This window comes from Podarcis vaucheri, assembly GCF_965113315.1.
Source record: "Podarcis vaucheri genome assembly, chromosome: 16".
Classification (NCBI taxonomy): Eukaryota; Metazoa; Chordata; class Lepidosauria; order Squamata; family Lacertidae; genus Podarcis; species Podarcis vaucheri.
Genome location: NC_138754.1, coordinates 16,449,193 through 16,473,618, shown reverse-complemented (window position 1 = coordinate 16,473,618; position 24,426 = coordinate 16,449,193). Strand labels below are relative to the sequence as shown.

The 24,426-nt window shown below is 46.7% G+C and overlaps 3 protein-coding genes across 5 annotated transcripts; 2 read left to right on the top strand and 1 right to left on the bottom strand.

Annotated features, from left to right (window-relative positions):
- The first annotated feature begins 83 nt into the window (after nucleotides 1–83).
- SSR2 (signal sequence receptor subunit 2) lies at nucleotides 84–6,108 on the top strand. 3 transcript variants are annotated; one of them, XM_082203860.1, is made up of 6 exons: nucleotides 84–189; nucleotides 1,815–2,004; nucleotides 3,148–3,246; nucleotides 3,990–4,098; nucleotides 4,447–4,524; nucleotides 5,591–6,108. In XM_082203860.1, exons 1-6 carry the CDS (start codon nucleotides 99–101, stop codon nucleotides 5,699–5,701), a joined length of 678 nt encoding a protein of 225 aa, XP_082059986.1. In that variant the 5' UTR covers nucleotides 84–98; the 3' UTR covers nucleotides 5,702–6,108. The 3 variants fall into 3 exon arrangements, with proteins under 3 accessions (XP_082059986.1, XP_082059988.1, XP_082059987.1); XM_082203862.1 differs by having other exon boundaries at nucleotides 134–189; nucleotides 1,850–2,004; XM_082203861.1 differs by lacking the exon at nucleotides 84–189 and adding an exon at nucleotides 292–312 and having other exon boundaries at nucleotides 1,850–2,004.
- A 1,828-nt stretch (nucleotides 6,109–7,936) lies between these two features.
- CST6 (cystatin E/M) lies at nucleotides 7,937–15,917 on the top strand. Its single transcript, XM_082204353.1, has 3 exons — nucleotides 7,937–8,221; nucleotides 9,988–10,116; nucleotides 15,523–15,917. The coding sequence occupies exons 1-3, from the start codon at nucleotides 7,952–7,954 to the stop codon at nucleotides 15,610–15,612; spliced, it is 489 nt and encodes a 162-aa protein (XP_082060479.1). The 5' UTR covers nucleotides 7,937–7,951; the 3' UTR covers nucleotides 15,613–15,917.
- Nucleotides 15,918–17,454: 1,537 nt separating this feature from the next.
- On the bottom strand, nucleotides 17,455–22,880 carry LOC309520896 (uncharacterized protein). The gene is made up of 3 exons (XM_082202862.1): nucleotides 22,531–22,880; nucleotides 20,064–20,243; nucleotides 17,455–17,823 (listed from the first exon to the last, which is right to left on the bottom strand). Exons 1-3 carry the CDS (start codon nucleotides 22,831–22,833, stop codon nucleotides 17,722–17,724), a joined length of 585 nt encoding a protein of 194 aa, XP_082058988.1. The 5' UTR covers nucleotides 22,834–22,880; the 3' UTR covers nucleotides 17,455–17,721.
- Between the last annotated feature and the right edge of the window lie 1,546 nt (nucleotides 22,881–24,426).

Genomic DNA, 24,426 nt, shown 5'->3' with positions numbered 1-24,426 from the left:
CCACTGGCATCCTCCAGCTTGTCTCCACATAGGTTCTTAAGCAGGACTGAGGACTACATTTCCCAGCGAGCTCAGCGGCAACTCGAGGAAGGTACGTAATGCGCGCGCGCGCGAAAGAGAGAGGCGGGGTTCCGGCCGCGGGGAGTGCTGACTCTCTCTTCCGTTCTGCTGGCAGCTTCAGGAGCCGAGGTGGGCGAGCGCAGGAGGGGAGGGCAGGTGGTCTTGGCAGGCAAAACCGGATTTGGGGGTCTGATCGGAGGACAGCTTTGGATGAGAAAAGGAGGAGAGGGGTTTTTAGTCGGGGAAATGCAGGTTGGTTGGAGGAGGAGGGGGGGTCTATTCTGCCAGGGAAAAAGGAGGGCGATTGGAACTGGGTGCTGGGTGCAAGGAGGCTTGGCAGAGAAAGTTTCATTCATTCATTCATTCACAGCCGTTGTGTCCCATTTTCTTTCCTCCAAGAAGCTCGAGGTGGTGCACGTGGGTCCCCGTCCCCCCGTTTTATCCCCACAACAACCCTTTGAGGTTGGTTAGGCTGAGAGGACAGTGAGGTCCCGTCCCCCCCCCCCGCCAAGCAGTTTCATGGCCAAGTGGAGGTTTTGAACCCTGGTCTCCTAAATCCTAGTCCATATTTAATCCCCACCACAACCGTGTTGTGTTATGTCGGTTAGGCTGAGAGGCAGGGACTAAGCTCAGGGTCATCCCCTTGGTGTGCTTCCTGGCCGGGTGGGGATTCGAACCCTGGTCTCTCTCGGGTCAAACACTCTGCTACACAATATTGTCTCTTTTCATGGAGTGAGATTCTGGAGAGCGGCTGGCAGTCAGAATGATCACTTGGCGAGATGAACTACTGCTGTTACTACTACGGTTTATTGCGTTTTTATCCCACCTTTTGCTCTGTGGTGTTCAAGGTGGCGCACACCGTTGTCTCTCTCCTAATTTAATCCCCACAACAACCCTAGGCTGAGAGGGATGTTGACTGGCCCAAGGTCACCCACTGAACTTCATGATGGCCAAGTGGGTATTTGAACCTTGGTCTGTCCCAGATCCTACTAGACTGATGCTCTAACCACTACATCACACCGGCTCTTGGTGGAATCTTATTATGGGGCAGTTTCTGAGCAATTGGGGAAGGGTCCTGACAGAAGAAAAAGAGGGCGGGATCACAGTAGAGAAAAAATTGCCATTCAGTTGAGGGGATCAGAACTATAGGATAAACCTTTAGTGGTGTTGGGTCACAGGAAGCAGCATTGTATGGACTAAGTTAATAAATAAAATTCACTTTGCCCAGCATTCCCTTCTCTAGCTCAGCAGTTCCCAAACTTTTTCCTCCACGGGCCAGATGAAAATTGCTGAGGGTCTTGGCAAACTACGTAAATCGGTTTTCTGCCAGTTGTAGCAATTGTAATCCACTGTGCTAAGATTTTGTATGGTCCTTAATTGTATTTTTACTGATTTATTTTAAGTCACCTGTTTCACTTTGGAGGCCATATTTCATTCATGTTTGAGCATGGATGCTCAAAGATCATTTATCATGGATTAGGGTTATACACTCTTTAGCCATCCCAAAACCATATTCGTTTAGAGGCAAAGTAGTGGTTCTAATCTCTGTTTAGTAAGATGGCAGTGTTTTAATTGGTGAATCAGTTAGGCTAACCGATTAAAACAAAATTTCAATTTGATTAATTTGGCAGCAGGTTTTTAAAAATAAACACACATTTCATTGCTGTGCTGATACTGTTTCCCTTCCTCACGCTTTAAACAGATTGACCATTCTGTACTTCACTTTTTCTCTACCAAATGATACTCTTCTTCAGGTGCAACTACAAATCCATCCTCTTCTCCATTCCAGATGAAGCTGTTGATTCTTGCCGTGCTGGTTGCCACCTGCTCAGTCTACTGTGAGGAAGGGGCCAGGCTCTTGGCCTCCAAGTCCCTGTTGAACAGATATGCCGTCGAGGGCCGGGATCTCACTTTGCAGTACAACATCTACAATGTTGGCTCTAGGTAAATCCCTCTTAGGAAAGGCTGATGGTATCTTAATGCTCTTTCCATGGAGATGCCTTTGAAAAGCTGCAGCTGGTGCAGAATGCTGTGACCAGCCTGCAGACTGGAGCGGGTTGCAGGAAGCATGTTATCTCTTGTTACTGACTACTGGTCTGTTTCCGGGCAAAATTCAAAGTGTTGGTTATAACGTATAAAGCCCTCTAGGGCTTCGGCCCAGGCCACCTGAAAGAGTCTATCTCCCTATATGAACCTTGGGAGTGCACCTTCAACATCAGATGCATGGCTGGTGGTGACCCAAGAGAGAGGCTTCTGTGTGGCTGCTCTCAGATTGTGTAATTCCATCTCAAGAAAGGTTAGACTGGTTTCCTTTTTGTTATCCTTTGGCCGGCAGGCTACAACCTTCCTGTTCAGTCAGACCTTTGGAAACTAAGGCACAGACAATACTGACCACTGGGCTGCTATCAGGGCAAACTGTACTTTTAATTGCTGGTTCTAAGTGTGTTTTGTTGTATTTTTAATTATTGTTTTTAGTTTGTCTTTATTACATTGTATTTTGTAACGTTTTTTTAAATGTTGGAAGCTGTCTTGAATTCCAATTTGGGAGAAAAATTGAGTACAAATGCATTAAATCATCATCATCAATATTTCTCTACCATCATATAACTTTTTTTAAAAAGTTACTTTCAATTTTTAAAAAAATACTGGTAATCATTAAGGTTACTTGGCTAATCAAAACTTAAGCTGCTGTCAGCTGCATATTGATGGCACACTACCCCTTATCTCCAGGTGCCTCCTGCCATTGGTCCATGATGTAGGTGTTAAAGAATAGCATTTGGGAATAAGATGGATTGCTATGGCACCTACACACCAGACTTCAGGGACCTACCCTCTGGGAAGGACAGGACACCATGGTCAATGGCAGCTAAGAAATCCCGGAGAATCCATAAGATTTCACTCACCCTTTCTATCTCACAATACAAATCATCTGCCAGGGTGATCAAGGTGGTTTTAGTTCCAAAATCAAGTTGGAAGCCAGATTGGAAGGGATCTAGGTAAGGGTCCCACCACCCCACACACCCTGCCTTCAAATGGTGTCTTGTTCCTAATACTGTTATCCCAATCCTTTTATCTGCTGGGGTAAAGCGCTGCCTTAGAGGTGGAGTTGTCGGACGACTCATTTCCTCCCGAAGACTTCGGCATTGTTTCTGGGATGCTCAATGTCAAGTGGGACAGGATCGCACCGTATCCTTTTTTTTGCACAGAGTGTGGCAGGTGTGTGTGTGTGTGTGTGTGTGTGTGTGTGTGTGTGTGTAGGGGTGACAGTGGCTCTTTTTAGATTCTTTAGAGTCGTAAGAACAGTAGAGCAGCCTGCTGGATCAGACCAATGACCCATTAATCAAACTCAATAGTTTTAATTGGATTTGGAATAAATGTCCAGTTAAATGTTACTGTGTTGAGTTTTGTTGTGTTATTACCTTTCTTACTGGTTTGTGCAAACCGCTATTCTGAATGCAGGTAACTCACAACTTAAATCACCTTTAACTTGTGTGCATTCAGCTTTATGCATTTGACAAAAATAAAAAGGGAGCAGGCATCGGGGGGGGGGGACTTTGTCATTCCCACCCACCATTGCACTCAGGTGTTTGGGCTAGATGGAACTTTGACTTTCTTGTGTTATCACTGGAACGCAACCGCTGCATAATTTGAGTCGCCTATAATGCTTTTTCTAGGATAGAGTAGGGACGTTGGGAAGAAGTTTATGGAACTATTGGGGCAGGGCCCCCAAAAACGTTGGGTTTAGATCTTAAGCCACAACAAGCCCTCGGGATTGTCCCTTATTTATCTTGAAGCACTGAGCAAGTATTCAGTGTTACACGCATGAGCAGTAAGACCCAATCCACCCCCTGGTCTCTTCTCCCGAAAACCCCCTCTCTTTCCTTTCTGCTCCCGCGACACAGTCTGCTTCCTTAGCCACTGTCACTCAGCGCCAGCAACGTGTCCCACACGGTGGTCCTGAGACCCCTGAAAGCCGGCTACTTCAACTTCACCTCTGCCACCATCACTTACCTAGCACAGGAGGGGGCCCAGGTGGTGGTAAGTAGCAAGCGCCTTGGGTGGAGCCTGGGATCTGCGGGGGCCCACAGGCTTTGGCTCAGCTCACAAACAAAGGCATTCTTTGTAGTTACCACTGACCCCTCCCTTTCTTGAGTCCTATGACTTGTGCAGGGAAATTTGGCGAGGGGTGTGTGTGATGGGAATTGTAGTCCAAAAGCAGCTAGAGACCCAAGTCTGGGAAACCCTGGGTTAGAGTTTTGTGGTGGTTGTTTAACAAGGAGACCTCGCATGACCGCAAGCACCATGGCCCTTCAGGGGAAAAGGCAGGGTATAAATAAATATATAATAATAACACACAAAAATTCCCTCAATTTTCTTTCTTTTCAGGTGGGCTTCACCAGCGCTCCAGGGCAAGGGGGGATCCTCGCCCAGCGAGAATTTGACCGGAGGTTTTCGCCACACTTTGTAAGTAAATAAAGCAGTGCTGTCAGCCTGCTCCACTACAACACGGGGGGCATTAAAAACATAAGAGCCTGATGGATCAGGCCAGTGGCTCATTTAGTCCACATCCTGATCTCACAGTGGCCAACCAGGTGCCCAAGTGGGAAACTTGTAAGCAGGACCGGAGCACAAGGGCACTTCCCCCACCTGTGGTTTCCAGCAGCTTCCATTCAGAAGCATTGCTGCTCTGACTGTGGTGGCAGAGCATAGCCATTGTGGCTAGCAGCCATTAAGAACAGGTAGGTAGCCGTGTTGGTCTGCCGTAGTCGAAACAATATTTAAAAAATCCTTCCAGTAGCACCTTAGAGACCAACTAAGTTTGTTATTGGTATGAGCTTTCATGCATGCACACTTCTTCAGAAGTATATACTTCTGGGTTTCACGGCATGCACAGAAGCGCTCAATATCAATCACATTGCGCGCATGTGCAGAAAGGTTCCTCCAGTTACAAAGTTTTCAGGATGCGGCTCGGCCTCCGGAACGGAGGTACCACTGTTCGTAACCGGAGGTACCACTGTATTATTTATGTTTGTTATATTATCACTATGCTTGTTATATTATCACTATGCTTGTGTTTTGGAACACTATAATATAATCATCACAGTCACGGCTTTTGACTAGCACAGTGGTTCCCATACTTTTTCAGGCCACCATCCCCTTGGTTCCATAAACTAATCCCCAGTGTCCACCACTCTACTCTATAAAAAGCATTATTCAGAAGAGTGGTGTGCACAATCCACTAAGGAAGATGTGTGACTAACAGCTAGTTGTTGCACATCTGTTCAAAATCTAGTTTAAACTATTTAGTTTAATGACCTTAACAGAGTTGATGAACTTGATCATGTGATGCCAGCTTTTCAAAGTCTATAGCCATTTACACCTCCAGCTGCTCTCCTTACCTCTGTAATCCCACTGCTTCCCAGGGGCTGCTGCCTCCCCCCACCCTTTGGAAACCACTGGACTAGCACAATGAACTTGTTGAATTGAAACGACTAATTATTTCCCTTTCACCTCCTTTTCTTTTATAAAGCTGGATTGGGCAGCCTTTGGGGTCATGACGCTCCCCTCCATCGGCATCCCTCTGCTCCTCTGGTACTCGAGCAAAAGGAAGTACGACACCCCCAAGAGCAAGAAGAACTGAGCTGCGCCAGGTGGATTGTGTTCCCCTCTGCGGTTCTAGGGGTACTTGGGAGCGGCAGCAGAGCAGCCAGTGTTTCCAAACAAACTGGGGTGTTGCTCTTCAAGAAACAGCTGCCGTAAAAAGAAAAACCAACCCATCAGTGAATTAAAACAGGCCCCATATTTTCTGCCAGCCCTCCTAGCCATTCTGCTGAGGGATCCGTCCAGCCTCAGTGGCGGAGGTTCCACCCCTCTTCCTTCTCCGCGTCAAATCTGCTCTTCTTGGCCACAGGAGGGCACTGGAAGGAAGGGGAAATATCAGAGCCCTAAGCGTGAAGAATTAGATAATCTGTCAGAGAAATCTGTTGTGCCTCAGAATGGTGTGCGCGTGTGTTTTTTTATCATGGAAAATAAAACACAAACTTTGAATCTGCTGTGATTTCTTTTCCCTTAGCACAAAAGCAGGCCTTCTCCTACATCTGGTGCCAGTGCCAGTGAGAAGGGAGGAGTTGTCGTTCAAAACATCTGTAGGGCACCAGATGGGTGGAAAGGCATTGGCACCATCATGTTTTGAAATGGGGGCACTGAACAGAAACAAATGGCACTGTTTGACCTGCGTCAGGTTCTGTAAAATATGTGCAGGCCCAGTCCAAAAGGATATTACTGCATTTTTCCATGTATAAGACGACTCCAATTTTTTTGAATCCAAAACTCAGAAATGAAGAAGGCCCTGGATGCACTTTTACTCAGTGCTCTGTTGGTGCCCTTAACCTTGCACAGTTTGCAGCGTCTGGTACCCGTGTGTGCACGCACGAGAAAGAGTGGCACATGCAGTTGGGGGGGGCAGGGAGGAGAAGAAGGAGGCAACACTTGTCTGGTGGCGGAAGCAGCTGCTGGAAGATCAAGGAAATACCGTATTTTTCTGGTATTTAGCAAAAACATTGTCTTATACACAGAAAAATAAGGTATTTAAATTATAAGGTAATAACATTGCTAACAAATTTAAAAGGAATGAAAAACAATACTTATTTTTAAGTGCCTTAGAGCAGTGAGTCTCCAATCTTTTCAGAGCAGGATCCTACCATTTTCCTAAATAGGCATTTTAGGACCCACTTCTCAATTTTTAAAAATAATTTTTATTAAAGATTTTATTGGGTTACAAAAGTACATGCATTGTCTCTAATTTCAGGTTGTAGAGTCTTTTCTGCAAATATGTTGCGCTCAATATTTGCCTGGTCTGAGTGCTGTTGTAGTGACACAGGTCAGATCCAAGTGGAAGGTTTAAAGCACACGCAATACACATTTAAAACACAGAATATTGGGAATAATAGCTTGTTCAGGCTGCTTGGGAACAATCTGAGTGCGAAACTACAGTTGCCAGGATTTTGGGGGAGGTAAACGGTAAATGGACCCCTGACCATTGGGTCCAGTCTTGACCAACTCTGGGGTTGTGGCGCTCATCACGCTTTATTGGCCGAGGGAGCCGGCGTACAGCTTCTGGGTCGTGTGGCCAGCATGACTAAGCCGCTTCTGGCAAACCAGAGCAGCACACGGAAACGCCGTTTACCTTCCCGCCGGAGCGGTACCTATTTATCTACTTGCACTTTGCAGTGCTTTCAAACTGCTAGTTTGGCAGGAGCTGGGACCGAGCAACAGGAACTCACTCTGTTGCTGGGATTCGAACCGCCGACCTGATTGGCAAGTCCTAGGCTCTGTGGTTTAACCCACAGCGCCACCATGTGCATTGGATGTGTTTTATATGTCTGGTGTGCATGCACAGCACAGGATCTTTCAGAAACAGCTGCCTTTCCCAAACCTGGTGCCCTCTAGTGGACTACGTCCCACCAGAGTCCAAATATCTGGAGGGCACCTGGTTGAGGAAGGATCCTTTATATTTGCGCTGCTTTGAATCTGAATCAGTCACCTCCGGTCAGGCTTCAACTCAGAGGTGACCCACCAGCGAAAGATCAATGCGGTCCTCTGCACTGCCTACTCAAAAGGAAGCCCCACGCTGCTTAGTGGGATTCACTCCCAGGTAAAGGCGCGCTCTGGCGTGCTCTGGTCCATGGGGTCACGAAGAGTCGGACACGACTAAACAACAAAAGGCGCGAACATTCCCAGGGCGCGCCTGCGTCTTTCCTCTAGCGGAAGCAGCTCTCCCCAGGAGTGGGCGTGGCTCCGCGCCTTACATGTCCTTTCAGGCTTCCGCCTCCCGCGTCGTTGATTGGCCGGCTCCGCGGCGTGGGCGTGGCCTCGGCCTTTATATCAGCCTATGGCCGCGCTCACTTCCAGCTCATTCTCAGCAATGGCGCAGTTGTGTTCACCTGTCGCGATGCGCATCTCCTCTTGCCTTGGGCTGCTGCTGCTTTTCCTCCCGGCGCTGTTTGCGGGAAGCATCGGGATGCCCGGAGGCCTGACGCCTCGCTCCGTCTCGGATCCCGACGTGCAGAAGGCCGCTGCCTTCGCCGTGTCCGCCTACAACCAGGCCAGCAACAACATGTTCTATTGCCGGCAGCTGAGCATCGTCAAGGCGGAGAGCCAGGTAAGGACGCGGGGGGCTTGCAAGAAATTCTTGGGCCCCTTTTCCACTCTCCATGCCTAAAACTATTTTTTTAAAAAAACCACTTAACCTCTCTCTTCACACCAGCCTTCCCCAGCCTGGTGCCCGCCTGCTGTCTTGGCCTGTCATTAGCCTCCAGCCCACAGCCCAAAGCATCCGAAAGGGCGCAGGCTGACATAGAGAAGTAGCCTAGTCGTTGAAGGAAGGAGGGCCTCGGGGGGTGGAGAGGGGAATGGAAGGGCTGTAACTCAGCCGTAGAGCATCCGTCTTGCGTGTAGAAGGTCCAAGATCATAGCTGTCAACCTTCCTTTTTTTGCGGGAAATTCCCTTATTCCAGCGCCGTTTCCCGCTGCTATCCCGGATTGTTAGATATCCCGTAGACTGTCCCCGGGGCAGGTGAGGCTGCTGATCCCTTATTTTCGAGGCTCCTGATCCCTTATTTTCAAACCCGAAAGTTGACAGCTATGTCCCAAATTGAAAAGCAGAGTGCAAGTTGTCATTTATCTGCCTTGAATGCAGAAGATCCCAGGTTCAGTCCCTGGCATCCCTAGGTAGGGCTGGGAGAGACAACACCCCCCCCCCCGCCGCCTGAAATGCTGGAGAGTCATTGCTGCCAGTCAGTGTAGACAATAATGGGCAAGATGGATGAACGGTCTGTCGGTTTAAAGGCAACTTCTTAAGTTCCTGGAAGCCGGGGGCGGAGGGAAGAGAATTGAGATGGGTTGACACAGTAGGAGAGAGAGAGAGAGATGGTTTTTTGTGGGGGGGGAGGAGTCCTAACAAAAGGACAGGATTGGAAATCGTGGCTCCTTAAGAGCTGTCACGGACTGCTAAGTGCCCCCAGGCCAAGTGGCAAGCTGAATAAATGCATGATGTTCTGGCACCTGCTGTAGACTAATGATGTGTACATACAAACACTCATTTTAAATTCAGTTTTCTTAAATGCTTCAGTGTGAACCTAAGTCAAGCAAAAGGTTAAACACTCAGCCCCCCCCCCCCCCGCTAGAAAGGCTAAAATATCTAGGTAGGTAGACTGGGCTTTCTTTCTCCCACCATCCCTGGGGGGAAATGGCACTGGGATGTAGAAGTCTAGGGTCCTGAGAGAAAAAGGAACAAGGTAGTCCTCATTGAGGGTGAGGACTGTGGAGGTGCAGTGTGTGTTTGCAGAGCAGGAAGTGAGAGGTACTGAGAAAGATTCAGAGGTAACATTACTTATTTATGGCAACTCCTGTCCTGCCTTTCAGGATACCCCCCCGCCCAGGTGGCTTGCAAATATATTCCCAGAAAATACAAACTCATATTAGCATATTAAAAAGCCATCGGGTTCTGAGTTGGTGATAGAAAAGGAAGTGATAGCCACCCATTTTGATGGCTTTGAAAGAGGATTGGACCCATTCACAGAGGCAGAAGGCTGTCAATGGCTATTTGTCATGATGGCTATTTTCTACCTCTGCAGTCAAAGGCAGTACAGTGGTACCTCTGGTTACGTACTTAATTCGTTCTGGAGGTCCGTTCTTAGCCTGAAACTGTTCTTAACCTGAAGCATCACTTTAGCTAATGGGGCCTCCCGCTGCCGCCGCGCCGCTGCCACTCGATTTCTGTTCTCATCCTGAAGCAAAGTTCTTAACCCGAGGTACTATTTCTGGGTTAGTGAAGTCTGTAACCTGAAGTGTATGTAACCTGAGGTACCACTGTATATATATATTGCATTATTCTGCTAAATGTCAAATGCCTGATTTGTTTTCCAGGTGGTGGAGGGCGTGAAATACTACTTGACTGTCAAATTGGCGAATACCCTGTGTGAGAAGAAGGGAGGGTCAAACCTGAGTGCTGAGGACCTCCAGCACTGCAGCCTGCCCTTGGAAGGAGAACAACAGGTGAGACTGGGAACCAGATGTGTTGACCGGGGACCTCACAGCTTCTTGGTGTTTATTCAGTGACAAGAAAGGCTGGGTCCTCCCTGTATAACACAGTTTAAAACTGCCATAGATGGAGCAGCTTTGATGATGCGACTTTCCAGCCCTTCATGCAAACAGCCTTAGGAATTTGTGAATATCCTCAGTTTTGTTGAGTAATCCCAAGATACAGCAATGATTCCTTGAACAGCCTGGTGCTCATCTGGTGAACTGGACCACAGCTTCCATCAGCCACAGCAAGCTGTGGGATGCTAGAGCTGACGAGAGCATAATAATTGTTATTGTTATAATGATTAATTACCCACCTTTCACCCTTAGTTCCCGGGGTGGGTTACAACAGTTAAACTGGGTAAGCCTGCCTGAACAAAGCTGTTTTTAGCAGGCACCAAAAGGGATACGGTGATGGCCTCTGCTGATGCCATTGGGCAGGGATTTCCAAAGTGTTACGCTAGCACACTAAAAGATTAATTTATTAGGAATGCAAAATGAGTATTCTGTGCAATCTCACAGGTAAACTAGTCCTAAGCTGTTCAGGGCTTTATATACAGTGGTGCCTCGCAAGACAAAAATAATCCGTTCCGCGAGTCTCTTCATCTAGCGGTTTTTTCGTCTTGCGAAGCAACCCTATTAGCGGATTAGCGCTATTAGCGGTTTAGTGGCTATTAAAGGCTTAGTGGCTAAAAGGCTATTAGCGGCTTAGAAAAAGGGGGGGGGAGCGAAAAAAAGCGCAAGACTCGCAAGACGTTTTTGTCTTGCGAAGCAAGCCCATAGGGAAATTCGTCTTGCGAAGCGCATCGAAAAACGGAAAACCCTTTCGTCTAGCGGGTTTTTTGTCTTGCGAGGCACCACTGTACTCCTAGTAACACCTTGAACCTGGTCCGGTAGCAAATCGGCAAGCAGTGTGGGTCTCTGAGCATAGGTGTTAATAAGCTGACAGGGTCAACTCCTGTTAGAAATTGTGCTGCAGCATTCTGCACTAACTGCAGCTTCTGGTTCAAGCGTAAGGGAAGCCCCACATTGCAGCCAGTCTGTGCCTAGCATTCCCCACTGCCAGCAAGCGCATGGGAATCTGCCTTAAACAGAATCAGACCCTTGGTCCAGGTGCCCACGGCTGTCGATGCTGAGTGGCAACAGCTCTCCAGGTTTTTCAGATGGAAGGGGGTATTTCCTAGTCCTGCCTGGGAATGCTGAAGAATCTAACCAGGGAACTTTCTGCATGCAGTGCAGATGTCCTGGCACTGAGCTGCAGCCTTCCTTGCGCAGAATGTAACCTTAGGCCTATTTCACCTGCCTGGTTGGTGTCGGATTAGAGCATTATATAAGTAGTGTTTATCATGTTCTAAGAATGTTGTGAGGAACTCCTTCCTGTGTTTAATGACTAATCATTGTAAATAAGCAAGAGGCAGCTTCTCTTGTTGAAACTGGCAGCCAGCCAGCCATTTAATCTTCTTGTCGTTTCCACAGTTATTATATTTGTTCACACCCTGCCTTTTCCCCTGATGGAACTCAAGTCAGCTTACAGATAAAAACAAGAACCGCTAAGAATATAGAAAAAGCAATCATTAAAAAAAATAAACATTGGTGGAATGAAAACTATAACCTTATATAAAATCTATTAAAGCCAGACAATTACAACAAGAAGAGCATGGCACCAGCCCTTTCATTAAAAGCGGTCCGTTTCTCAAAGCCTGTTGGAACCAGAAAGTTTTCGCTTGCCAGCGGAACTAAAGCAAGGAGGGAGCCAGAACTTCTCTAGGGAAGGAGCTCCAAACTTTGGGAGCCGTCACTGAGAAAGCCCTCTCTCACATCCCCACCAAGTGGGTCTGAAAGGGTAGTGGGACCAAGAGAAAGGCCTCCCCAAAAGACCTCAAAACCTGAGCAGGTTTGTATGAGAGAGTGCGGTTTTTCAGAAAAGCTTGGACTTGAGCTGTTGAAAGCCACAAACCCTTGAAATGTGTAGTCTCTTGGCCAGTGGGTATTTCCTACCACCACCTCCTTGTTGACCTGCCATTCTTGTACAGAAGTAAATCAGAGCAGCCTTTGTGGATGAAGACCAATTGTGGCTCTCCAGGTGTTGATGGACTTCCCACCTCAGTAGTCTCTTGCTGGTGTCAGGTGGAGTCCAGAACATCTGGAGGACCACAGATGGAAACCCGAGCAAAAATGGGATTTCCATGGGGCTTCCTCATTCACTATTTTGTTAGGGTTTGGCGTGGGTTTTATTTATTTAAAGAAAGCAATAGTAGTTTTGCTCATCAGTAACCAGCTGACCACCTCTGGACACTTACAGATGGGACATGAATGTGCTGGTCGTTCTTTTGTTCACACTCTGGGTAGACTGCTTCTATATAAGAAGGGTTTATTTCGCTGTTAGCTGAATAGCCGTTAGTTGACATGTCTCCCCCACACAATTCCTTTAGGAAAGCTATCCAGGCCAGTGGCTATTGCCACATCTTGTATAACTTGTGATGCTTGACACCATTAATTTCAATGGGCTCATAGGACATTCATCTCAATGGGCTCATATGACATTAGGCATATGAGCCCATTGAGATTAATGTTGTCAAGTTAGTCATGTCTGTCTACTTCAATGGGTTTACTCAGAGTATGATTAATACAGGATACAACCTGAAGATTATTTCAACTGTCCAAACACTATGTCTGGATAAAGTGTTATACCTTTATATTTCACGTCCCAAGGGTGATCTGAAACTTGTGGCAGCTAATGGTGGCTAGTAATAGCAAACAATTGGAAATCTGACATTTCACTTGGCATATTGCGATGGCACAAGGAAGTGTCAGGATGTAGCTTTGTTAACAAACCTTTCCTGTTGCCAATGAGACATTGAAGGATGTGTGTGAAATATGTTTATTTTTTTAAAAAAATGGAGCTTGCTTGTTACTAGAATTTTAAATTCCAATACAAATTCACTCTTACAGTCTGACATTTTGCATTTAAATCATAAAAGTGGCCAATTATGCCTAATGGGCAACAAAACCATGCTTTTTAAAAATTTAAAGAAGTAAATCAGAGTTTGCTGTTTTGGTTATGATAAATAATTTTATAGTTTATAGATGAAATTGTTTTTGTGTTGTAATTTAGTGATAAAAAGCATTGTATTTTACCTTTCACTTTATAAAAAAAGTTCAGTGACTAACATAATAGAATATTATGTTTCGTAATGTAATCTATTTTGTTATTTATATTTTTATTGTAATGAGCATAATGGCTGGCAAATGTAGCTCAGATAAGAGGGAGATGAGGATTTTACAAGGCCAGCGGCTCAAATGCCTGTAAAGAAAAAATGGGTCTTGGTACATGTTCTTGGGTGACCCCTGCCCCCAAATATGGTCTGTGTAAATAGTTCACCAGCTGGGCTGACTGAAGACGTTCCGGGGGCTGTATTAGCAAATTGCAACCCTACATCACTTTCTGCTAATAAAGCCCAGGGCCAAGTCAAGTCACCAGCAAGTTCTCCTTCACAACAACCCTGCTGTGTTGTCCTTGAATAAGCTTCTGTTCATTTGTAAAGGAGAGCTGTCTCTAGTTCTGTGTCCCCTAATGGTTCCCAAAGCCTCTTCCCCCCATATCATCAGAATTCCACTTCCGCCCCCAAATGGCAGTGCTTAATTTTTCCATGGAAAATTTGACATTTCGTAGGCTCAAGAGGGACAATTAATGGATGCAATTAATTACAGGTGCAAGATTAGGGAACCAGCTTTGCTTATTCGATACAAGGAAAAGAAACATTGCTAAATTAGATCATGCTCCAGGGCGTCAGAAACCGTTCCGATGCAAATCGGCACAATTAGGAATCATTTTCAGTTTGGAGTTTCCCAGTGAAGCCTCATTGCTGTGCCTGAGAATCACCTCTGTACGCAGCTGGAATGTTCTTGGTTGGTCTGAAAATCTGCAATGGGGCAATGAGATGGACTCTCCAAGCCTGCTGCACTACGGGAGACAACAAGGACAGTTTGGTGTCTTTTCCCCCCACAACTGTGCCTCGGATGAGTGGCAGCTTGAATGTGTGCAGGCCAGGCAAAGGGGCAGGTGCTCTCTTGCTGCAAATATGTTCTGAGGTTGACTCTAGATAACCCCAGATGGAAGCAGGGTCCCCAGGTATAGTTGTATTGGTGCAAAATGCGTCATTTTGTTTCAGCCTGTTGGTGCTGTGTTTAATCTGAGCCGAGGCTCCCTCTGCCTTAACCCCGAGTATTTATTGACGAAGCAACAGAGATGAGTGTGTATGAAGTTCATTCGACTCACCACTGAGCAGGGCCAGCTGACTACGGCATCATTGGGGTTTGAGGCATCCAGGGATGAGACTCCCAAAGAATCCCAAGCCGTCATCCTTTTGTGTGCTGGCTGCCCGTCTTGCACTGACCTCTTTCCTGTCTCCTCCTCACGTTCTCAAAACTGGAAAAAACGTGGGAGTGGAACGTGGCATGTCTCAAGATGCACTGAAGGCACTGACAGGTCTATCCTGAAACAGGTTCTGCTTGTCTTGGAAATGTTGCCTGTGCAGTTCCTGAGATTTCAGAAGAAATCCCTGTGACCTTTCCAGGGAAGGTTCTTCCTGAGAGCAGGGAGGAAGCAGCCCTGAGTATTGCATTCCTGTTTAGTGAGGACACGTCATTGCACAAAAACCCTCCAGTGCTTCTGCCTTCTTGACCAACTTTTTTTAAACTGTTCTCTTTATTCATGAGGCTCTTGCTAGAACAAGGTTGTCTAGAATCCACATTCCCATGACGAGCCATTTCCACACCGGGGCTGGTTCCCAATTCTATGCCACTCTCCTGCTCCTGGCCCAAAGCAAGTTCGCAATAATGCCTTCCTTGCTCTTTGAGGCCTATGCTGTTGAATGTTGTTGCTTCCATATTTCAGATAGACTGCTCCTGTTCCAGGCCTCTCTTCTATTCCCCCACCAGAAATGTTCGGCAACTGTGACTGGGCTGCGTCTGTGGGAAGAGTTTCTCCTGCAAGTTCTTAAAGTATTGGAAGCTTGTGCTGTAGTATCTCAGACTGCAGGGCTTTTAGGGTGTCTACCCTGCCCCTGTTCTGTGGAATAGCATCCACAGATATAACAGGGCACCCACGATCTGCACTTTCTGGAAACAACTGGAGATATTTTTTTTCTGCCAGGCTTTCCCAGCTGGATAAAGGATCTTTGCCACATGTGTTCATTTGTTAGGGTTTTAATTTTGCATTAGATGTGTTAGCTGTTTTGCGTTTTTAACTCTTTTATAATGCAAATTGCCTTGAAAGTGGTTTAGAAGGTGATTAATGAATCAATTATAATACCCCCCCCCCATTTAGCTCTAATTGTCTGGATATTTTTTTCTCTCTCTCCTTTTCCCTCTTTCCAGAAACAAATCTGTGAGTTCCAGGTCTGGTCCCGTCCATGGCTCAGTGACACGCGACTGACACACATGAGCTGCAGAGCAGCCAGTTCCTGAACGTCACGCCTGGGGGTGACTCGGATGGACCTCGGCTTCCCTGCTGCCTGGATGAATTCAGGCCAAAGCATCATTCCTGGGGGGCCAGTGCAAGCTTGAAACTATCTACCCCACGCCTATCTCAAGAATGGAAAATCACTATTTTAATTCTGAAATCACATTTCCCACATTTCTAAAATTGCACTGGGGCTTTTCTACCATGCCTCCAAATATACTCCCTCTCTCTTTGTTTTGATGGTCTTGGAAACCTCTTTTTTCTCTGTAACTTGTTGATTCATCCCAATAAAGGTATCACTTGGTCAGTGTTTGGGTGTTATTGCTTTTTTTCCTTTTAACGAGCTCATTCTCACTTTCCTGCACAGAATTCCACCACCTAAAGGACTCCATCCATTGTATTGAAATAATTCCACCTTGCTTCTGTTGTCTACCTCAGTGGGAATGAAATTAAATTCTTGGAAGTGGGTCACCCAGACAGTGTTTTGAGTTTGCAGCACATGCCAAGGTTGAACATTGCCGGTGTCTGAGCTCTCCCCCTCCCTAGTCCTGTTTGTTTGTTTGTTTTAGTTCATTTGCTTCCCACTTTTTGATCCAAGGAACTGACGGTACCAAACATAGTTCTTCCCCATCCCACAACAACCCTGTGAAGTAGGTTAGGCTCAGAGGCAATGACTGGCCTATGGGCACCTAGTAAGCATCATGGTTGAGTGGGGATTTGAACCCTGGTCTTTCCCAGGTCCTCATCGGATGCCGGAACCCAGCCTTTCTCAAACTTGGGTCCCCAGAGGTTGATGGAATTAAATCTCCCATCATCCCTGACCACTGGCCATGTTTGGCATTGTAGTCTTAGCAACAATCAGGAGTCCCGAAGTTGAGAAATGCTGCCTAACCACTGCTGAACATGAGTCAACAGTGCTATGTTGCAGCAAAACAAAACAAACAACAGTAATGGAATTCAAGGCTGCATCAACAGAAGCAGAGTGTCTAGTTCAAGGGAAGTCCTAGTACAGTGGTACCTTGGTTCTCAAACGCCTTGGTACTCAAAACAACTTGGAACCCAAACACTGCAAACCCGGAAGTAAGTATTCTGGTTTGTGAACTTTTTTCGGAAGCCGAACATGCTCTGCTTTGAGTGTTACATTTCCGATCTGAGTGCCTCACTTCCGTTTTGAGTGTTATGCTGAGGTCTGTCTGTTTTTGCTCTTTTGCCTTTTTGTTTTTGTGACTGTGTGGAACCCAGTTCAGCTACTGATTGATTGTGTGACTGTAGTACAGGGGTCAGCAAACTTTTTCAGCAGGGGGCCGGTCCACTGTCCCTCAGACCATGTGGGGGGGCCAGACTATACTTTGAAAAAAATAATGAGCTAATTCCTATGCCCCACAAATAACCCAGAGATGCATTTGAAATAAAAGGGCACATTCTACTCCTGTAAAAACACGCTGATTTCCGGACTGGCCGCAGGCCGGATTTTGAAGGTCATTGGGCCGCATCCGGCCCCCGGGCCTTAGTTTGCCTACCCATGCTGTGGTACATTGTTTATTGCTTTCATTTTATAAATCAGTGGTCTCATTAAGTAGTAAAATTAATTTTAAATGGCTGTTTTAGGGGTTGTTTTTAAAAGCCTGGAACAGATTAATCCATTTTGCATTACTTTCTGTGGGAAAGTACGCCTTGGTTTTGGAATGGACTTCCAGAACAGATTAAGTTTGAGAACCAAGGTGCCACTGTATGCCACCTGCTGTTCAGCTCCCTTCCTTCGCCCCTACCTATCCCAATAAGCACTAGTCACCACTGTCAGAGAGGGTGGACAAGACACACACACAAAGTTTACAAAGCCGTTCAACTTCATGGCAATGCTTGTGCGAGTTAATTTTATTACCCCTATTTCGGAACGAAAAGAGACAGAGATGGAGAGCGACCAGAGCGTCTAGGATGAAGAGGGGGCACAGTGGATTCAGACACCCCCTTTTAGTGGGAGAGTTTCTAGGCTTGCATCTACGTGATTATTTTGCAGCTGTGGAGGAAGAGGAACAGACCAAGGTGGGGGCTTCTCCTCCTCCTGCCCCCACCGCAGTTGACTGGCGGCAACATCCAGGGGTTAGGCAGGGTCTTCACCACAACTCTCGAACATGCAGCGGTTTGCATTTGTGGTGAACCACAGATATCGAGCCTTCTCTTGCATCCATATATATTCTGAAGTTGCAGTTCAGATTCTGTGAACAAGTGTGGCAGGGGTGGGGGTGGAGAGGGGGGAAGATGAAAGAAACAAGTCAGAAATTATGGGGGTTTGTCCATGCCATCAAATATGACGATGAAAAACTGTGGCCACAGCAGTTCTCCTTAATAGGAAATGGAAAGTTCCCCAGTGAATTCTGTGGAGGCCTTGAGTAAGAGCAGGGTTGGATCCTGCCTTCAACTTTCTGCCTCATGAGCAGATCCGCTCTCATTAAGAAAGAACCTTTTTTCAATGGAAGAGCATGGCTGAATCAAGACATATTTGAAAAACACTGTGCAAATGCTTTTTTAAAAAAGTTTTAAAAATATATGGCGGTTGCCATTAGCTCACTAGCACCATCTAGTGCCACGTTTGTATAATGCACCTAAAACACACTTAAAACGTTATATTTGCAGCTGTATAGCTGAGCCTCACCTCTTTGTTCTGGCTTTTGAGGAGCATATGTTTAGCACCCACATTATTTCTGTGATGCTAAGTTCTTTTAAACTGGTTTTTATTTTTTAAAAAATGTATTACTTTTATTGCATATTTATGCTCTGCCTTTTCCTCTGACAGGACTCAAGGCGCTTAGAGATAATATTATATATTCAAACAGAATGTAGCCAAAGCCATTGCACATCCAACACTCTTGCTTCTCATGCAGAAAATGAAAAAAATGAGGGGGGGGAGGAGGGGAAAGGAAGAAAAAAGAAAATGGCAAATGAAGGGGGTGACACCCACAGAATGTAACAAAAATTCTATAGTACCATGAATAAAATTTTAAAATATCATTTACATTGTCATTCCAGAAATGTAAAAACAAAGCCCACCTTTCATTAAATTAGTTTTCTTCATTATTATGTATTGCTGCATCGTTCAGATAGCTTTAAACAATGCAGATAAAATTTAAAAAAGCTAAAAACATATTAAAAGGCCATTGAAAAGTTATTGAACTCTAATGGAATTCAACAGAACGAAAAGAAAAACTGAATTGGTTAAAGTAAAAATAATAAAGACAGCACAGTTCTACGGAAAGCCCTCTCTCAGTGATGCAAACGTTTCTCCTCAAAAACCTAGAAACCATGCGGCATTACCTGGAACAATAATTTGGGTCTCGTGACCATCTCTTGGGGTGCCACCAGGCAGCTGCCCTATGCCCCAACAAACATTTACACTTTCAGTGTCAATTTGTAGTGGACTGTCTGCTTCTCCTCCTGCTACATCACTCCTGTCTTACTGATTTTGCTCTGGCCTCCTTTGATTCTCCCCAGTCCACTGTTTCCAACCCTGCAGTCTGGCCTCACCTCTCTTATCTCAACAGCAGAAGTGAGTCTTGAGTTACGACACCACACTAAGCCGCCTTGCTCTCCCCCATCCTGCCTTGGCGGAACTGGCTGTAGCTGGCAAGGTTTTCCACCTTTCTCTCTCCTCTGCCTGCAGCAAGGGGTCCCCACCCCCCTGCCATTCCCTTCAGGGGCAGAGGGGGCAGTCCACCCTGGGTGACACTCGGGGGGGGGCGGTTGACAAGATGGCCCCTGCCCCCCAGGTGTAGAGCGACTGAGGGTGTGCGCAGTCAGTATGGGCGCCTCTCGCACGGCGACCGTACGGACTGCTGCTGTCTCGTGCCCTCCATATGGGCACCCATAGATTCAACGTGCTGCCACCTGCCTTATTGCAGGGCAGATTTGAGGGTAAACCATACATGGAACGAGTCTGCCCCTGCGGCTTGATGGAGATAGAAACTGTCTCTCATGTCTTGTTACGCTGCCGTTTCTACGGGGATATACGCTCGGTATTTACCACTCCTGTTATACAAAAATCTCCAAATGGGTCTGAACTTCAAAGTCTAAAACTCCTGGTAGAGGACAAGGATCTAGAGATCACGCTAAGGGTGCCCAAATTCTGTGTGACTGCCATAAAACTCAGGGGACAAGCTGTACTACCCAAATGATTAAGGTTTTAAATGATAATTTTAGGTTATATTTTAGTGATCAAGGTTTAATATATTTTTTTAAACTGCCGCTATATCTGAATTGTCTCTGTTATACCCAATTGCAATTCAATGTATTCCTGTTGCGTTTTATGATTTTCCTGATATTGTAAGTGAGCCGGAACTGGTCTGTGACCGTAATAATAAAATTCTATTCTTCAGGGGGCTTGCCCTAGATGTCCTTTGGGGTGTCCCTTCCAACCTTACAATGCTATGATGCTGTGACTAAATGGACGCTGTTAGCTCACCTCCTGTTCGTCTGGAGGTGGCAGGTTGCAACCTTTCAGCTCTGGCAATGGCTCCTTCTTTGAAGAGTACATAAAATGCTCAAGATGTTCCATCATGTGATGACGCTCCCTCAGGTCCTCCTTCCTGCAGTCGGTCTTTGCCAGTAACATCTTCATGTGCACCATTGTTCCGATGGCATCCTGGAAGCAGAGAATAAGAAGCTCACAGCTTCTGTGCTGCCAACCAGCTCCTGGCCTGGCATTGTGCATGTGTGTCCCCAGAGGCAATTTTTCAGGGATTAAGGGTTTTGCATCAAGTCAGTGCTTAATTTCAGCCCTGAAATCTGATTTCAGGGTCAAGGCTCAAGCTTTCAAATGTCTACACTGTTCAGTTAAAGCACATTTAAGCCTGGTGACCCCCCCCATCATAGTTACAAAGGGGGAGGGACAGAGGGGCAAGTGCCCACCCCAAAGAGCCCACCCCCTTTACTCCCTGCCCCATGGCTGGACTCTGTTATCACCACATATTGCTATTTTTCTTTGAGAGATATTGACGTGTGGGATGCAACTCACCCACCTAGAAATATACTTTACACCTCTGTGCCTGCCTAACTACTGCATTTGTTTCCTTGATGCCACAACTAGCTGCAGTTCCCAATAGACTTAACAAGCTACAGTTCTCAGGATTTTTTTTTTTTTGGGGGGGAGAGCCATGTGCTTTAAATGTATATCGAATGTGCATTGTATGTATGGTGCCGATCTGCCCTAAGTGTGAAAGTTGTGAGAAAGGGTGTCAAAGCATGTGCAGAGTGCCTTTTCATGGCTATTAGGGAACCACACCCAGCCCTTACAATGTTTGGCTTATAGGGCAAATTCAGAGATGTGAGGGTGAAATCTCTCCCACCCCCCTTTCTTCTTTGAAATTAAGCACTTTGCACACAACCCTCCCTTCATGCGATCTCTGCCCCCCCCACTTTTTCCCCCCAGCACCAGCTGGCAGAAGAGAGAGGAAATTTTTGCTCTTAGTTCTCATGCAACCCCAGAATTCTACAGCCATTGCAACAGGGCTTGCCCACCCACGAGGCAAGCTGAGGTGATTGCCTCAGCCAGCAGGTTCCACAGGACCAGCAGAGCCCGATGTTTCTCTTTCTCCCCCCCCCCCCACTTTCCCCCTCATGTAGATCTTCCCCCACCCCTTTTTCCCTGGTGGTAAAGGAGGCACCATTTTGTCCACCTGAGGTGCCAGCATTGTGCAGCCATAAATCCAAACCATGGAAATTGAGGGCAGTGGTTTTCAGTGGGGTGCCTTGAATGACGGTCAGGGGTGCCGTGGGCAACACTGGCCTCTGTCCCTCTTTCTTTCCTTCCCTCCCTCTGATGCCCTATTGCATCTCTGCCTCCCAAAGGCTTGCACAGCTGTTTGTTGCAGCAGCCCTGGCTATAAGCTCCCCAGGCAAATGGCACCTCTGGTGCTGGCCAGGGGGTGCTGGTTGCCAGGAGCTGAGGTGGCATCAGAGTAAGCAAACCAGCGGGTAAGGGAGCCCAGTCAGTCTGTTTGTCAGCCCTTGCTGTTGGATATGGATATGGGCAAGTGGGAGGCCGGGCAGGCAAGCTTGTTGTGTGCAATACCTGCCTGGGAGCTGAAGGAGAGCCTTTCCACCAGGCAGGCCCACTGCTGCAACTGCTGTCTCCCAAGGTGAGCAAGGTGCTGGCCTCACATTCACCTTTGGCCAGTCTCTGTCAGGCTGCTAAGGTGGGGGACATCCTCTTCCTAGGCCCCTGTGGGGAGGCGTGAGCAGGCACCTCTCTTTGGGGAGGCGGGGGGGGACTGGTGGCTCAGAGACGGGGGCAGTAGTGGCTGCCCGGAGGACTCCCAAGGAGAGGGGAAAGGAGAGGCAGCTGAGGGAACACTCCACATGGGTGTTCAAAAAGGGGTGAGGGGCTGCAGGTGACAGAACTGGGCTCCTGAGCCCCACAGGGCAGCCGCAGAAAGAATGCAGCTTTTCAAGGGAGCCCTGGACTCAAAATGTTTGAAAACCTCTGCTATAGGCTCTTAACTGATGGAAGTAATTGGTATTTGGACAAACATAAGAATGAGAGACGAAAAGAAAGGACAGTTGTCAGGGCAGGAGAAGGGAGCCAGCTAGAGGGAAGTCCTTGCCTGCAAAAGCCCCACAATACATGAGAAAGCACAAACTAAGACTGCCTTCTTCTTCTTTACCATCACAAGGGCTAGGAACCTTATTCTTCCAACTCTTCACCCACCCACCTCCATGTCATCTTGTGGACAACTTACAACGGGGGGGGGATATGCTCCAGAACCACAAGGGGAGGGGAGCAGTGCTGAGTGGCTCTTATCCCTGCCCTCAAACACTGCTATGGTGGTCTGATGGGTTTTGGGTGTCTGCCTGGGGGCAAAAGAGAGAGGGTGCTCCAAATGGGGGACATTCCACCACCCGGGAGCCCTTGGGGTGCCTGTTTCCTTTACCTTGAATGTTGGAGGTTTGGACTCCACGCTCCTGTAAATACCATCATAATATGGAAGCTTGTTAAAATAGTCCACAGCCAGGAACTCCAAAACCAGCGGTTCTCCTTCTTCAAAGCTTTCCATTGCCTCCCATTCTTCGGATGAAGTCGGCTCCATCTGCTCCTCAGACGCTTCTGGGGCAAGTGGCTCTCCTGACTGTTCCCAGGAGGGCTGCTCTTCTTCTTCTTCTTGCCCCCACGCCGGCTGCCGCAGGAGCAGGGCTCCCACGAGGAGCAGCGGCAAACACAGCCAGGATCCGGTCATTGTGGCAAGGAAAGGCTGGGAACTCAGAGGCTGCCTGGCTGGAGGCGAGAGCCCTGCAGATATAGGGATGGAAGAGGCTCCGCCCCCTGGTGTCTCTGCCCACCCCAGTGGGAAGGACCCCACCTCCTCCAAGACACGTCCACAAGGCAACCAGATCAGAGAGAAGAAAAATGAGTCGAGTCCGAGAACCCAGCACAGACTTGTGACTTCACGCTCAGGCTCTGGGAGGTCCCTTTCGCTCCTCTGATTCAGATACCTCTCATGACAAGCTATCATTTACAAATCAAAACAGGCGCTAGGAGATTTATTTCTTTGGCCCTCTTTTCTCCCCAGTGAGCCCTCCGGGATTGCTGCAGTTCAGTTCTCTGGGATGCCGTGAGGCGAGGGGCGTCCCAAGCTGGCACAAATGCCCAGAAGCTGGATTTTTCACTTCCACCTGGGAATGGAAGAATGTGTCAATACCGGTTCCCTCTCTTCTTTTCAATCTTAAATTCAGCTTCAGTTTGTCATTTTAGTTTTGTTTTTTTTAAAGTCCTCGTGAGAATTCTTCAGTGTTTTTCCATAAATAAACATATTTTTTTGTGTATGCAGTTCTGGCCAGGGAATAGGGAGAAATATAATTCAGTTTGCATTTAAAAAGGAATCACTCAAATTCACACTTTATGAGAAACAAAACACAGCCATTCTTTGAAATTTGTGTTCATCTGAATTTTGCAATGCTACTCTCCAACTAACGATGTTTCTCAAAATTAGGGGAATTTCTTGCAAAAATGGGTACATTAGTCAGAACTGCAACAAACATGTGCTGCTTCAGAGGAATTTGCGCTATGACTCTGAAGAATTGTCATGAGTTGCTGCAAAATGTGGGGAACTGAATTTAAGACTAGGAAAATGAGGTACTGAGTGAACTGACAAATGACAGGTACAATTGATAATCACCAGCATACACAGTTTTGCAAACAGCTTCTAGTATTTATTGTAATTCTTCATCATATCAATTTTTCTACATGTTTTTGACTTATGAAAGGCATTTTAAAAAAACAACATTGGAGGGAGAACTCTGTTGCAAAATTCAGAGAAGTGTAAATTGTTTGGGGTGTGTTCCAGTTCTCAAACTGTTTTCAAAAGTTTGAAATGAATAGATCTGACTTTAAATTGAGTATTTCCCCCATCCAGCTGACCCCAAAGTATTCCTTCCTAGATTTAAGGAGTGCCTAAATCAGATGGTTTTGGATGCCTCAGAAACAGGCATTCTGGGCTGTTTTGTGCTCAAAATGTTTTCCAAAAGGGTGTTTGTGCACAATGTATCAAAATCAGGCCCATCCTGGCTACATTTTGAAATGCATCTCCCCCCCCCCCCCGATCCTGCCACAGAAAGGTGGTATTCTGATTCACCAAAGAAATCTTTTACAGTTACGTTTTTAATTCTGGATGAACGCAAAGAGAAATGAAGCTGAACAAACTTTCTTCAGGCCCCCAAAGGAGGTGAAATGAGGCAAAGGGAGATTAAGAGGTTTAAAACATAGAACAAACAGACAAGCAAACCCCCAAAGCCCTTCTTGTCAGATATATTGATAAGGACATCTGATAAAG